Source organism: Carex rostrata, chromosome 32, assembly GCF_964058835.1.
Source record: "Carex rostrata chromosome 32, lpCarRost1.2, whole genome shotgun sequence".
Taxonomy (NCBI): Eukaryota; Viridiplantae; Streptophyta; class Magnoliopsida; order Poales; family Cyperaceae; genus Carex; species Carex rostrata.
This window is the reverse complement of record NC_135949.1, coordinates 2,446,873-2,461,857: the sequence shown is the minus strand read 5'-3', so window position 1 is coordinate 2,461,857 and position 14,985 is coordinate 2,446,873. Positions and strand designations below refer to the sequence as shown.

Sequence of the window (14,985 nt, the reverse complement as noted above, 5' to 3'; positions counted from 1 at the left end):
CCAAACTCAATCCGGTAGGTTGAGGCTTAGGGAGGTATGCTTTAAGATTCGTGCCAAGTGAAATGAACAGTCCAGATTCACCGCTTCAGGTACCTGGGGTGATACGGATTCGACATTAGAGTAAGTCTGAGGTGGCGATCCGAGTGCAAACCGAAAACAAGTTGTTAAGCCCTAGACCCTCTATCAGGATTTCGAATCGGATACCTCACATGGTTTGATCAAATCAGAACCGTCAGTTATTAATTCACACGAATCTTAAAATTCCCGTGAATTCTACGCAGTCCTCAAATTCTCTGCTACCCCGATTTGAGTAAAACCGCCATCAGTCCCTCCTCTAGTCCTCTTCTTTTTCTTCCTCTCGAGTGGCTCTTCCAGTTGGAACCGAACCGGAGCGACCAGTAACCAGACCAGACGACCCAAAGCAATGGAGGGAGATTCGAACGGGAGCCCATCGGCGGTGGAACCGACTGGAGAAGAAGACGAGGTTATGATTGGCCCTGGCCCCGTCGCTCCCCGGTCGCGCAAAAAGCGACCTCTCCAGTTCGAACAAGCCTTCCTCGACGCTCTCCCTTCTGCTCAAATGTATTTCAAACTTCCCTTCTTAATCTTTCCTCTGTTTGCTACTAATCCAAGTGATTGTTTGTTAATTCCAGCTTAGTAGGTTGGAAAAGTGGAATCTGTATGAAATTATTTACCAATTGTGTGTTGCCAGTACAGGTACGAGAAGAGCTATATGCACAGGGATGTTGTCACCCATGTCGCTGTTTCCGCTGCCGATTTCTTCATAACTGGCAGCATGGATGGTTCTCTCTCTCTCTCTACCCTTATAGTAATTGTACATTGTTAACACTAATAATAGAAGTATGGTGTAATTTGAATTAACCAAAATGGTTACTGTAATGATTGAATCAGGCCATCTGAAGTTTTGGAAGAAGAAACCGTCTGGAATTGAATTTGCAAAGCATTTCAGATCTCACCTCGGCCCGATCGAAGGCCTGGCAGTGAGTGCAGATGGATTGCTGTGCTGTACAATATCCAGTGATCGATCAGTGAAGATATATGATGTTGTGAATTATGACATGATGGTGATGATACGCACCTCCTTTATTGCTGGATCGGTTGAGTGGGTCTACCGGCAAGGTGATGTCAAGCCAATACTTGCTATCAGTGACCGAAATACCCCTGCTGTTCATATTTTCGACGCCTATTCTGGTTCAAATGAACCCATCATGTCTAAAGAGGTCACACTTGTTACTCTTTTTAAAAAAAAAATACATTTGAGGGCTAGTGTTGTGATATTAACATCTTTTGATGGTGGTATGCTATACTTGACTTGTGTGCTTAAATGCAGATTCATATAGGACCGGTTAAAGCAATGAGATATAATGCAGCATATGATGTGGTGATATCTGCTGATGCTAAAGGCTTTTTGGAATATTGGTCTCCTTCTGATCTCAAATTTCCCGAAGATGTGTACGTACTCTTATCTTATTTCATGAATATCTTTTTTTAATATATACAAAAATGATATGCTTGATTCAAAATCTGTCCCCAATTTGGTGAGGTCTAAATGAATTATAATGATTGTAGCAGAGTGATACTGACATACCAACAATGTTGCCTATATCAGCAGTATACCTTTTTGTACTGGTCCAAGCTAGCTATTGCAGTCTTTTGTTGTAAATAAACATATTAGCACAGACTCATGAAAGGAAGGTTTTCATAAGTGTGACAGATTGACAGTAAAACTAAGACCTAGTACATCTTGCAATTATATTTTGAATTTCATTTATGCAGTGTAAAGTTCAAGTTGAAATCAGATACAAATCTATTTGAAATTGTGAAATGCAAGACAACTGTCTCTGCGATTGAGGTAATCCTCTTGAGCCATTTTAGTTGATTGTTCATTTTTTGGTTTCTTCTCCATGTAAACTCTGAAATGATAAATCAAAAATTGTTTGTTTTTTAACACAAGTTCTTTTCTTCACTTGCAAAAGTCACATTCTAAAAAGAGTATCAAAATGCTTTTCTGCTGTAGGTGAGTGATGATGGAAATCAGTTTGCAGTAACTTCTCCTGATCGTAGGATTCGTGTTTTTTGGTTTAAAACTGGGAAGCTAAGGCGTGTATATGATGAGTCTCTCGAGGTTAGTTTTGGCTCTTTTCATTGCAATAAGAAAATACCCATGCATGCAGTAAATAACTAAAGATAGGTTCTTATGATTCATGTTTAAGATCGTACAATTTGATCGATTGACTTGGTGAGTGGTTTGGTTCACGATTCATGATTAACAATTCGTGCTACAAATTGTTAAGTCTGTTCAGGAAGCTTATTTTAGGCTGTTTGCATTCCAAAAAAAAAAAAATCCTCCATTCACATCATTTGTGCCTTTTGGTTTTGCTAGCCAAAGAAGGCACGGGAGACAGTGAATTGTGAACAATTTATGCAAATAACTAATATTTCGGATGTGAATTGTGAATATTAAGTTCACATAGGTCCCGCCTTAATGTTAGACTGTATAGATGTAATAATATAATGGATCTGTAATTAAAAGTGTTTGCTGCATGTAGTTTAGCAAACCTTAATGACTTGATTCAATTCACAGTTATACGATCTGATTTAAAATAAAATGATCTGAATCATGAATTGACACATTGTGCCCATGAATGGACACATTGTGCCCATGAATGGCAGGTGGCACAAGATGTACAAAGAAGTGATGCGCCATTGTACCGGCTTGATGCAATTGATTTTGGTAGAAGAATGGCAATTGAGAAGGAATTAGAAAAGACTGAAAATGTCCCTCAACCCAATGCCATCTTTGATGAGAGCTCAAATTTTCTTATTTATGCCACACTCTTAGGCATCAAGGTATAAACTACTCAGAGTGAGGCTATGGTACTATGCATAGCGCTGATTGATCCATACTATGGATCAATATCTTCACTTTCAAAGTTCAAACAGTCCATCTGAATTGTTCAATATGATCGCCATATGAAAATGTACTTGCAGACTAATTTATATTTTTTAATTTTTTTTATATTTTTTTTATATTTTTTAGATTGGTAGAAGTTCACTACTTTTGAATGGTCTAGAATCTTTAGATCAAGTGTTTTTCTATCTATCTAAAAAAATTGTAAAATGTTTCGAAAGAATATAAAATTTGATGTGCAAGTACATTTTCATATGAAGATCATGTTGAACAGTTCAAATCTACTATTTAGACTTTGAAAATGGAGATATGTATCCATGGTACTCACCAATCTGCGCTATGCATAGAACCGTAGCCTCACTCAACTACTCATACTCTGATTTTTTTTTTTTTTAAAAGCAAGCATGAATAAATTCGTAATCTCTATCTGAAATTCATTATTTTACATTATGTGGATGTCTGCAGACAGTCAATTTACAGACAAATAAAGTAGCAAGGATACTGGGAAAAGTAGAGAACAATGAACGATTCCTAAGGATAGCACTTTACCAAGGGGACAAGTCAAATAAGAAAGCTCGTAAATTACCTACACTAGCTGCAAATGCAAATGAGTCGAAAGATCCCTTGACGGACCCAACTCTCCTCTGCTGTGCTTTCAAGAAACACCGCATCTACCTTTTCAGGTTTCTCATTCTTACCTTCTTATCAGTATCTTTATCTTGATCTATTGGAAAATTTTAGGCTAATGTTGGTAGATTTGTAGGTAACATTGCTTATTTCTCTGCTATTCAGACAGATCTTTTTTAAGGTTTATGAAAATAACACTTGTGATCTTTCTATCAATTGATTGAAAAGGTCAAGTCCACTGAATGTTGACACCCACTGTTTTCGAAATTCCAAAATGAAGCTAAAATTAAACAAAAGAGATTTGATAGTTTTTTATGAGTTATGTTATTTTGAGTCAAGATGAAAATGTTGGGTTATTAATCAATGTTTCCCTTTTGGATTAGACTTTTGTTTTAATTTTTCGGCACTCCTTAAATAAACCCAAAAGATTTTGCTGTAAGGTACATATATGAGAACAGTTTTCTGACTTTTGCCATTCAGTCAAAAGTTTAATGTGAATTGTACAGAAAATTGATTCCATATATGATTTTTTTTTTCCCTTCTGAGGTCTATTATATATAGTCTAAAAGCAATTGCCTTTTTAGTCGAAGAGAACCAGAGGAACCGGAAGACGCAACAAAGGGAAGAGATATATTTAATGAGAAGCCACCAGCTGAAGAGCTTTTAGCTGTGTCTGATTTAGGCAAATCCATCACCTCTTCTCTACCTGACAATGTCGTATGTTCCATTTCCTTCTTCATTATATTATATTTCTTTTTCTTTCTTTCTTTCTTTCTTTCTTTGTTTTGAGCAATGGACAAATGATGTTGATAAATGTATATAGATTATGCACACATCAATGGGAGATGTACACCTGAAGCTATACCCAGAAGAGTGTCCCAAAACTGTGGAGAACTTCACGACACACTGTAAAAACGGGTATTACGAAAATCACATTTTTCACCGAGTTATTAAAGGCTTCATGATTCAGACCGGAGATCCTTTAGGGGACGGCACTGGTGGCCAGTCCGTTTGGGGAAGGGAATTTGAAGATGAATTTCATAAGAGGTATTGATTGATATAGTTGTTTTATTTATCTCCATTATAAATTAATAGTAGAGTGAGGCTATGGTACTATGCATAGCGCGGATTGGTCCGTACTATGGATTAATATCTTCATTTTCAAAGTTCAAATAGTTGATTCAAACCGTTCAACATGATCTTCATATGAAAATGTATTTGCGGACTAATTTTACATTTTTTAGAATTTTTTTTACTATTTTTTTAGGTAGATAGAAAATCACTACTTTTGAATGGTCTAGAATTTTTAGATAAAGTGATTTTCTACCTATCTAAAAAAATTGTAAAAAATTTAAAAGTTGATCTACAAATACATTTTCATGTGGAGATCATGTTGAACGGTTCAGATCGACTGTTTGGAACTTGAAAACGAAGATATTGATCCATTACAGACCAATCCACTCTATTCATAGTACCATAGCCTCACTCTTGAAAGTATAATAATACTACAGTTTCAAGGTTGAGGAATTAATTGATTGATTACTTAATCTGCTTTGCAGCTTGAGACATGATAGACCATTTACATTGTCGATGGCAAATGCGGGACCCAATACAAACGGGTCCCAATTCTTCATAACAACAGTCGCTACCCCATGGTTGGATAACAAGCACACTGTTTTTGGTCGAGTCGTTAAAGGAATGGATGTAGTTCAGGTATACTCTTTAATAAGGCAACCTTTTGTCAACATTCTTATTTTGGTTTTTTAATTGGCGTATTGATATTGACCAGGCAATCGAGAAAGTGAAAACAGATAGGAACGACAAACCGCACCAGGATGTGAAGATTCTCAACGTCACCATTCCCAAGACCTAAATTTTTTTTCTCTGTGATAGGCCGATAACACTAGTAGCTAGGTAAGATGATGAGTAATTTTGGTCGTGCGATTTACAAGGCCATTAGTGAGATAATGTGAGATAATGCAATACTGACATGAGGTGCTGAATTAGGCTGTGTTGTCCCACAAGTTTGATTTGTTTTAAGTTGGATAATAACATGGACTTAACCTGTTGTAATTGAATTATTCTACCTTTCTTGCAGTTATAATACGTAGTTCAAGTTATTTACTGGTTGTTTCCGTAAAAAAAAAAAAGGTAGTTATTTATTGGTTAATTAATACTCCAATATATTTTTCTATCTAAATATGACATCATTAAGGACATGTCCAAGTTTGGGCAGAATGAGGTTTTAATTGAGGCAGTGGATCGGATTAGTGCCGGTAATCTCCGATTCGACCCAATGGATTAATCTGATTCGATCCATCTTATTTTGACTTGCTAAAGTTCTGGCAAGGTTCAGGCTGGTCTGGCACAATTCAATCCAGCCCGTTTAACACTAGATATTATTTCCGCCTGCAGAATTTTGGATTAAACCCTTGTGCTGAAGGATCATAATCTGCTGTAATCTGAGACCATTGAACAGTGACCATGAAATTTCTGCAATCCGAATCCATTCGTCGAACTGTTTCGAGATGTGTGCATAGAAAAACCAGTTGTTTTGAGATTCGTTCTCGAAAAAAATTCGACAGCTGAATTCGAGAGTGTAGAGATTTTAAGGTATTGTTCACTGGATTCGGGATTGTAGCAGATTTATTTTCTATGCTGAAACCAACTTGTTCTTATTTCTACTTCAAATCTATTGAAATCATAGGTCTCATTATTTATTAAATCATGAATATGGGTAATATTAATTAAATTACATCAATACTTCCACATATCATGGTAATGTAGGAGACATCTCTTCGGCGAATCTTCATCACTACTAGTCTTTTAATTCGTCTCTAACCATCAAATCAAATGTAAATAACCTATTCTCCTTGATAGGGGTGAACTATATAATATTTTTCCCTATCAATTAACCTAAAATATTGTTATTTGTTGAATCACAAATACTTATTTTCTATATAATTAGATTCCTTTTGTTATTTTACTTGATTTTGGAGAATTACAGATTTGTGAATCTATCAAATCACAATTCACAAATACTTATTTTTAGATATTCAGTGAATCTTCATCACTACTACTTGGCTTTCAATTCATCTCTAACCATCAAATGAAATGTGAATAATCCGTCGTCCTCTCTTTGAAAGATGGTGCGCTTCCAGTTTTGTGCGTGCTTCAAACAATTTTCTTCGTGTTATCACATCTTTGGTTAATAATTTTCTACGACAAACTGCTGAAACCTTAGTTTTCTTGTCAATGTAAGGATTAAACAAATATGAAAGGTTAGTGTTCAACTTATGCGGGTCGGATCTGACCTGTTGACCCAACCTAACCCAGTACTGCCTCCCCTAGCTGAGACAATCTGAAATGAAGCTCATAATTGGCTGATCATAATGGATTTAATTCGTTTGATCTGAACCAGTGAAAAAGGATCCGTATCCTCTCAGGTACCTGACTGAACCTGATCGAAATGGACGGTCCAGATTTACTCTCAGTTCAGATTTTTAAATTGGTACGAATCTTAAAGCACAAATAATACTGCCCGCTACGTCATCCCGAGTACTTACAGGCTGAAAGTAAATCTGGACCGTCTATTTCGGTCAGATTCATTCAGATAGCTGAGAGGATGTGAATTCAGTGAAAAATGGAGCAAAAGCATATATCATTATTAATCTATTTATGGACTAGCTTTCTGGATTGTTCCAGAACATAGCCTAATTACATATGTTTATGTCTAGTTTGTTTTATACACAGTGGTGCCATGCCACCAGTGGAGATTTCTGGCATGTGCCAGCATTTATGATGTTTTTATTTATTCAATATAAATTCTCTCATTTCTATATTCTAAAAGTATATATGGTGAATTACCATCCTGTGGTGGCCACACACAAATAAATATTTAAAAAGAAAACTGAATTTTAGAATTTTGATTTTTAGTTGCCAGGCAGATTGTGAAGTTCTTTATTAGCGATTTCTATTGTCCGAACCTATTTATGGGTTATTAAAATGCGTTGGAATTGTATGAACAAAAGAGAATCTGTTTGCATTTTTGTTAGATCTCTTGCTCTCTCTCTGTAAAAATTTAGTTTTAGAAAGTAGAAACAAAGGGTTGATTTGTTTGTCGGCGCAGATGCCTTTATATCCGATTTTTTTTTAAAAACCATAAATAGAAAATAATATTTTACCAAACCAACTTGATTGTTTTGGTTTTTATAAAAATCATAAGAACCAAAATGTCATTTTGGACCGAAATATTTTTTTTCTGGAACCGAAATGGCATTTCGGTCTGAGCCATTTTCACAGATTTCGATAAGAAAATGATAGTAAAACTTATAAAAACACTTCGGACCGAAATGACATTTCGGTTCTAAAAAAAAAATTGGATCGAAATGTCATTTCGATTCTTATGGTTTATGTAAAACCAAAGCAATCAAGATGGTTTAGTAAAATATTGTTTTTTATTTATGGTTTTTAAAAAAAAATATTTATATCCAGTCCAAACCAATAATAGAAAAGAAGAGAAGTATTTAGATCTACCAAAACACCTACCATTTTCATTACAAAAAAAAAAAAGAAACACAGAGAGAAGAAAAAGTTGCATACAAATCATTTTTTTCTCCACTTTAGTTAATATTGATAAATTTTAATTGTCCATTTGTCATAAGAACAAAATTATGATGAATTAATAAAATAAATGATATTTCCATGTTATCTTATCTCCTAATCATAGTCACAAGATTTGCGAATTAAACCCGAATAATTCATTTTTTTTTGTGATGCCGAACCAAACGGCGAATTATTCGGTTGACCGAATTAAACCCGAATAATTCGCGAATTTTTCCTGAATTATTCGCGATTTTTTTCCGAATTTTTCCCATAACATTTTTTATTTATTTATTTTTTGCTCTCTTGTAGGACTGAGATCTCTGGTCCGGATAATTTCAAATCATTTCTGAATTATACCTGAATTATTTCCGAATCACAAATTTTTTATCTCACCAAACCGAACTCGAATAATTCATTTGTCACTATGCTCCTAATTTGCTGTGAGTCTTCATCCCCTTCAGTATCTGAATGCAACGGATAATTTCTATTGTTTAATTTACATTTAAAATTTAAAACGGAATGATTTTAACAACACATTTTGCTATCGACACAACGTTAATTAAACTTTTAAAGTTGCAGACAATGTTGCCCTTCTATTTAATTATTTCTCCAAAAGCTATTTTTTTTTTGTCAGTAAATTTGTGTCCTTATCCGCTCAGTTCAATAAAGTAAATTATTTCAAAGAATCTTATTTTAACTTATATAACATCAACTCCAAAATCTATTTAATCGATTTCAATCGGTAAATCCAAACCGATCAACTTCATTAGTTGTGTGTTTACATGCAAAATTTATAATTTTTGGAATTTATTTAATATTAAGTCAAGCGATCAAATGTGTGAGTTTTTAATACATTCATTTTTCAACATTTTTATCGCTTGATTTGATACTAAAATAACTAAAAAAATACAAAAAATTACATGTAAACACATCACACATAAAGTAAATCAGTTTGAATGGTTCGAATTAGTCGTTTGAAGTCTATTCAATCAATTTTGAAATTAGTGTCATATGACACCAATGTCATACTAGTCGGACTCAATTTTAAAATAATTTCATATAAATATCATCAATATTTAAGAAATGTACTAATTATAAAATTATACAACTAATGAATTAAGACAAAGAAAGACAAATTATTAAAATGAAATTACAACGTCATAATAACATTTATAAGAAGAGATTGAATTGTCAAATGTCAATAAAATGATTAAAATCAGATAATTTAATAAATGTTTGCGTTAACAAAATTTGTAGTGTTAAAGGCTTAAAGCACATAAAGCACATAAAGCTAGTGGTTTGCTAACGGGTAGGGCGGGTAGGACGGGTACGGGTACAATCCGCAACGGGTAGACGGGTAGTTTTCCCAAAACCACTATCCTACCCGTTTATTACCCGTACCCGTTGCGGGTTGACGGGTACGGGTATCCCGGGTACGGGCGGGTTTTTTTTTTTTTTTTTTTTTTTTTTTTTTTTTTTTTTTTTTCTTTTCTTTTCTGTTTTTTTCTGAATTTTTATGCTTTGAGATTCGTGCCAAGTTAAAGGACATCCCGGATGGAGTTTAGATATAGGGGTCCGTTTTGAGATTCATGCCAAATTAAAATTGATGACTCAGATCTCATTCTACTCAGTCAGGTATTGCACTCGATCTGAATTCTATAGGGTGCCGCCAAAAAAATTTTGAAATTCAAATTTTGTAACGGGTCAGGTACGGGTAGACGGGTACAGGTAGGCGGGTACGGGTTGGCGGGTAGACGGGTACGGGTACAACGGGTTTTTTTCAAAATTATGTTGTCCGGTCCGTTTATTACCCGTCTACCCGTTTGTACCCGGGCAACGGGTACGGGTACCACGGGTAACGGGTACGGGCCGGGCAAAACGGGTTCAACCCCTAACGGGTTTAGCAAACCACTACATAAAGCACATCAAAGCACAGACGTCATACTCTTTGAATCCACGATCTTCTGTGACACTACCAAGAAGTGCATCTGTGAATACTACTGACAAAGTATTTTCATCCATCCACATTCAATAAGCATTTTTGTATATATAATTTAATTATAAAAGACAAATTATTTTTGTATTATTAAGGTTTAATTCGGGTTTTATTCATATTTATTATTGTATTATTCAGGTATAATTACTGTTCACTGTATTATTCAAAAGAGCAAAAAAAAAAATGTTGTAGGCAAAATTCATAAAATTAGCGAATTATTTAGGTTTAATTCGGTCAAAGATCGGTCAATTGAATGATTCGGCATGCAGTTCGGCATCACAAAAAAATGAATTATTCGGGTTTAATTCTCGAATCTTGTGACTATGACTGTAAGCATAGTGACAAGATTCGCGTATTATACTCGAATTATACCTGAATAATTTATTTTTTTGGTGATGCCGAACTGAACGTCGAATTATTCGGTTGAATGAACTTTGACCGAATTAAACCCCCGAATAATTCGCGAATTTTACGAAATTTTCTCATAATATATATATATATATATAGAGTTAGGCTGGGGTGCTATGGATAGCATAGTGGCCTCTATGCTACGGCTCAATATTCGAGTTTTCAAAATCCAAACGGTCGATCCGAACCGTTCATCTTATTCTCCATATTAATATCTGCTTGGAGACCAAATTTTACATTTTTCTGAATTTTTTTACTATTTATTAAGTATTTTACAAAATTGTTGATCCAACGGTGGCTGCACAAAACAGTAAAACCGTTGGATTAGCGATTTTCAAAGTGGCTTAATAAATAGTAAAAAAATTCAGAAAATTATAAAATTTGGTCTCCAAGCAGATATTAATATGGAGAATAAGATGAACGGTTCGGATCGACCGTTTGGATTTTGGAAACTCAAATATTGAGCCGTAGCATAGAGGCCACTATGCTATCCATAGCACCCAGCCTAACTCTATATATATATTTGGTTTTTTTTTCTTCCTTGCAGGACTGAGATCTCTGGTCCAGATAATTCCGAATTATTTCCGAATTATACCTTTATTATTCCTGAATCACGAATTTTTGATCTCGCCGAACCGAACTCGAATAATTCATTTGTCACTATGACTGTAAGCAGTTGGCATACAGGTTTATATTTCTACAGGTAATAAGCGCCATAGAAGAACCGTAGTATCTTTTTGACATTTCACGAAATAGAATGAAATTATGAAAATTGAGAATCCTGATGCGTTCACATTTAGAGAGGCCGACACTGAATGGGAACTCGAGAAGATCCGATTCATTCAACGTGGCTCCCTCCATCATCATCAAAAACCGACGCCTTAAATTCCGCCACGTGGCAATCATCTAATAAGGCAATAATATCGCCCTCTGTCCTTTTTTTTGGGAAAAAAGATCCAATGTACATGTTTACATATATGCCCCTCAGGTTCTAAATTTTATATAATTAAGAGAGTTTGACTAGGTTCACTGAATCTATGGGAAAATATACATATATTTTAAAATTATATAAAAGTTTTGGGCTTATATGTAAAAGTTTGTTCTGATAAAAATATACATATATACCTGCCTACCCATTCCATTTGTCCATTGTTTCCATCTGATCTCTCTCTCTCTGTAACTCACTCGTTACACAGCCTAAAAAAAGAAAGATCGTTTCCTGAGATTTGTTCGTGCTTTAGATCGATCCATGGCGGAAAAGCATTTCAAGTATGTGATCCTTGGAGGAGGTGTTGCTGCTGTGAGTTCTTATTATCGCTTCTTGTTTATTCGCTTGATCACTTTCTTTTGTTTCTCAGACTGATTTAATCAAGTTGATACAACAATTTAGAAAAAAAGAAATTAAGGTAGAAGTTTTTGATCTTGAGTGATTTTAGCGGGTTATGTTTGTTACCAGCTAAATCGTCACTGTATCAGGGGTTAATTTGTTACAATCTGTTAAAAGAAGGTTCTCTCACTTGAAAGCTTGAATTGATCCAATTGTTTTGTAAGGATGGAAATAGGATTTGAAATAAAATATTTTATTATTGTTGTCTAATTTGAAAGTTTTGCCTTTATATATGGATATTTTGTTTTATGATTTTAATTGTCTGTGTTTATGTAATTGTAGGGTTATGCAGCTCAGGAGTTTGCCAAGCAAGGGATCAACCCAGGAGAACTTGCTATTATCTCTAAAGAAGCGGTATGAAAATGCAAAAGAAAGATGAAGTAGATTTTTTTTCACTGAATGTATATCATCTTATGATAAAATTGAATTTTCAGGTGGCTCCTTATGAAAGGCCAGCTCTTAGCAAGGCGTATCTTTTCCCTCAGGGTAAGTGTTATATTTTTCTTAATTTTATGCCATCTCTTTGCAATAAATGCCTCGTTTTATCCCCTTTGTATATAAATATCTTCCTATGTGACTAATAAAATTGTGTGTTATCTGATCAGGTGCGGCAAGACTTCCAGGCTTCCATTGCTGTGTTGGCAGTGGCGGTGAGCGCTTGTTGCCTGAGTGGTACACCGAAAAAGGTAGTATCTTATGGTCTTTGACATTTTGTATGTCTTTTTTTTTGGGTACCAGTATCCTTTCTGATTGTGCTGAATCTCCATTTTTGTATTTCACAGGAATTGAGCTGATACTGAGCACTGAGATTGTAAAAGCTGATCTCAGTTCAAAATCTCTTACCAGTGCAGCTGGTGCCACCTTCACCTACGACATCTTGATCATCGCCACTGGTTCATCGGTATGACATTGTTCCTGAAATTTCCACGGATGTTTACTTTGATTCTTTTTCTGGTATTTGGACTAAGAAATTGCATAATAATATGTTATTACCTGTTATGACAGACAATAAAATTGACTGATTTTGGCGTACAAGGAGCTGATGCAAACAATATCCTCTACCTAAGGGAGATTGACGATGCAGATAAAATAGTTGCCGCAATTCAGGCAAAGAAGGACGGCAAGGCCGTTGTTGTAGGAGGTGGTTATATCGGCCTTGAAATAAGTGCAGTATTGCGCCTCAACAATTTGGATGTAACTATGGTCTATCCCGAGCCTTGGTGCAGTATGTATTTTTTTCTTTTCTTATTCCTCTCTTTAATCATATGTTGATTGATGCTACATTTTTCTTTCAGATAATTAATTTGATTTCACTGCTTGTACAATTCTAGTGCCTCGGTTGTTCACTGCTGGAATTGCCGCTTTCTACGAGAGTTACTATGCCAATAAAGGTGTTAAAATAGTCAAGGGCACTGTTGCTGTCGGTTTTGATTCGGACACCAATGGGGATGTAAGTACTGGTAGTTATTCTACAATGCCATTATTTGGAAACATTTATTTAACAGTAATAACATGAATTGCCTGATTTAATTCCATGATCAGGTGACCTCAGTTAAACTGAAGGATGGCAGGGTGCTAGATGCCGATATAGTTGTTGTGGGTGTTGGTGGGAGACCTCTAACATCTCTCTTCAAAGGTCAAATTGCTGAAGAGAAAGGTGGAATCAAGGTACATAACTGCTTTCAAATTTATTTATTTATTTTTCTGTACATTTCTGGTTTTATAAAAGAAAGCACCTCAGGGATTCAATTTTGGTATTGCAGACTGATGCATTCTTCCAGACAAGCATCCCAGGAGTGTACGCAGTCGGTGATGTGGCGACATTTCCTATGAAGTTGTATGGTGACCTGCGTAGAGTTGAGCATGTCGACCATTCCAGGAAATCTGCTGAGCAGGCTGTGAAGGTTTCTTTCTTGCCATTTCTTCTTTTCGGTTTTCATTTCCTTTTTTGCATTTTACTGATAAAAAAGAAGTGTCTCATTCTCTTTATTGGGGCTTTTAGTGGAAACCTGAAATGCTGGTACCTAATATTAATTTTCATCATTTCATGTTAACGCAAGCATTTATAACGAAACAATTCAGTTTAAAAGAAATCCATTCAAATTTTCGGAAAGCTGTCTTAGATTTTTATTCTTTTTGATACCTTTTTTTCTTCTCTTTGATAATTTTAGGCAATCAAAGCAAGTGAGGAGGCAAAGTCGATCGATGAATATGACTACCTTCCATACTTCTATTCACGCTCGTTTGATCTGTCATGGCAATTTTACGGGGACAATGTGGGAGAAGATACGGTTCTATTTGGGGACAGTGACCCCACCTCGGCTAAACCCAAGTTCGGTTCATACTGGATCAAGGATGGAAAAATTTATGGCGCATTCCTTGAAGGCGGTTCAGCTGATGAAAATAAGGCTATAGCAAAGGTTGCGCGGGTCCAGCCGGCAGTGTCAGACAAGAATGTGCTTACACAGGAGGGGCTTCAATTTGCATGCAAGATTTGAATTTTATAACATATATAATGTGTTTTACATGATTGAACCCTTTTTTTTTCTTTCTTTCTTTTTTCCTTAGCATTGTGTGCATTGGCTAGTCTGGTGAGCAATGTTTTTGTTTTTTTCTCGGTATGGAGTTTGACTTTTTAATTTTGCTTTAGAATATTAATAAATAAATTGTGTAAATTTGCTGTTTGAAACAATAACTAATCTAAGCCAATGCATTATTATGAATTATTATGTGTCATATTCAAGCCGTTAATTTAATTCACAGGAGAACGGCCTAGCAAATAACCTTCTTGGAAGTAGTGGTGCAAACGGATCGGATAGTGGTAAAACCATATCCATATCTGCTTTAAATTTTCGGATACGGATTGGATATTACACGGATGTATACGGATATAGATTAGATATCAAACATATGTAGATTTATACATAAATATTTTCATAATTTATGATAAACAATATGGTATATATTACTATTTGGATATGGATAATTAAAATTCAAAACTATATCCAGTATTCGTAGATATTCGGATAT

At 35.1% G+C, this 14,985-nt stretch overlaps 2 protein-coding genes across 4 annotated transcripts; both read left to right on the top strand.

Annotated features, from left to right (window-relative positions):
* The first annotated feature begins 152 nt into the window (after window positions 1-152).
* CYP71 (cyclophilin71) lies at window positions 153-5,683 on the top strand. Of its 2 annotated transcripts, none has more exons than XM_078296637.1 (12): window positions 153-582; window positions 718-803; window positions 913-1,241; window positions 1,352-1,473; window positions 1,798-1,873; window positions 2,039-2,146; window positions 2,695-2,871; window positions 3,398-3,615; window positions 4,144-4,276; window positions 4,383-4,606; window positions 5,119-5,272; window positions 5,349-5,683. In XM_078296637.1, the coding sequence occupies exons 1-12, from the start codon at window positions 425-427 to the stop codon at window positions 5,430-5,432; spliced, it is 1,869 nt and encodes a 622-aa protein (XP_078152763.1). In that variant the 5' UTR covers window positions 153-424; the 3' UTR covers window positions 5,433-5,683. The 2 variants fall into 2 exon arrangements, with proteins under 2 accessions (XP_078152763.1, XP_078152764.1); XM_078296638.1 differs by having other exon boundaries at window positions 220-582; window positions 713-803.
* Window positions 5,684-11,707: 6,024 nt separating this feature from the next.
* On the top strand, window positions 11,708-14,647 carry LOC144547944 (monodehydroascorbate reductase 3, cytosolic). Of its 2 annotated transcripts, none has more exons than XM_078296632.1 (10): window positions 11,708-11,868; window positions 12,238-12,309; window positions 12,390-12,441; window positions 12,561-12,641; window positions 12,738-12,856; window positions 12,961-13,180; window positions 13,287-13,405; window positions 13,498-13,623; window positions 13,719-13,859; window positions 14,127-14,647. In XM_078296632.1, the coding sequence occupies exons 1-10, from the start codon at window positions 11,818-11,820 to the stop codon at window positions 14,451-14,453; spliced, it is 1,308 nt and encodes a 435-aa protein (XP_078152758.1). In that variant the 5' UTR covers window positions 11,708-11,817; the 3' UTR covers window positions 14,454-14,647. The 2 variants fall into 2 exon arrangements, with proteins under 2 accessions (XP_078152758.1, XP_078152759.1); XM_078296633.1 differs by having other exon boundaries at window positions 13,287-13,415; window positions 13,508-13,623.
* Window positions 14,648-14,985: the final 338 nt, after the last annotated feature.

Excerpts from the sequence above, each read along its gene's own strand:
- CYP71 (XM_078296637.1), top strand. The coding sequence starts at position 425 with ATGGAGGGAGATTCGAACGGGAGCCCATCGGCGGTGGAACCGACTGGA. Across the intron at positions 2,147-2,694 it reads TATATGATGAGTCTCTCGAG|GTGGCACAAGATGTACAAAG; the intron begins GTTAGTTTTGGC and ends CATGAATGGCAG. Across the intron at positions 4,607-5,118 it reads GAAGATGAATTTCATAAGAG|CTTGAGACATGATAGACCAT; the intron begins GTATTGATTGAT and ends TCTGCTTTGCAG.
- LOC144547944 (XM_078296632.1), top strand. The coding sequence starts at position 11,818 with ATGGCGGAAAAGCATTTCAAGTATGTGATCCTTGGAGGAGGTGTTGCT. Across the intron at positions 12,310-12,389 it reads CTATTATCTCTAAAGAAGCG|GTGGCTCCTTATGAAAGGCC; the intron begins GTATGAAAATGC and ends TTGAATTTTCAG. Across the intron at positions 13,181-13,286 it reads CTATCCCGAGCCTTGGTGCA|TGCCTCGGTTGTTCACTGCT; the intron begins GTATGTATTTTT and ends GTACAATTCTAG.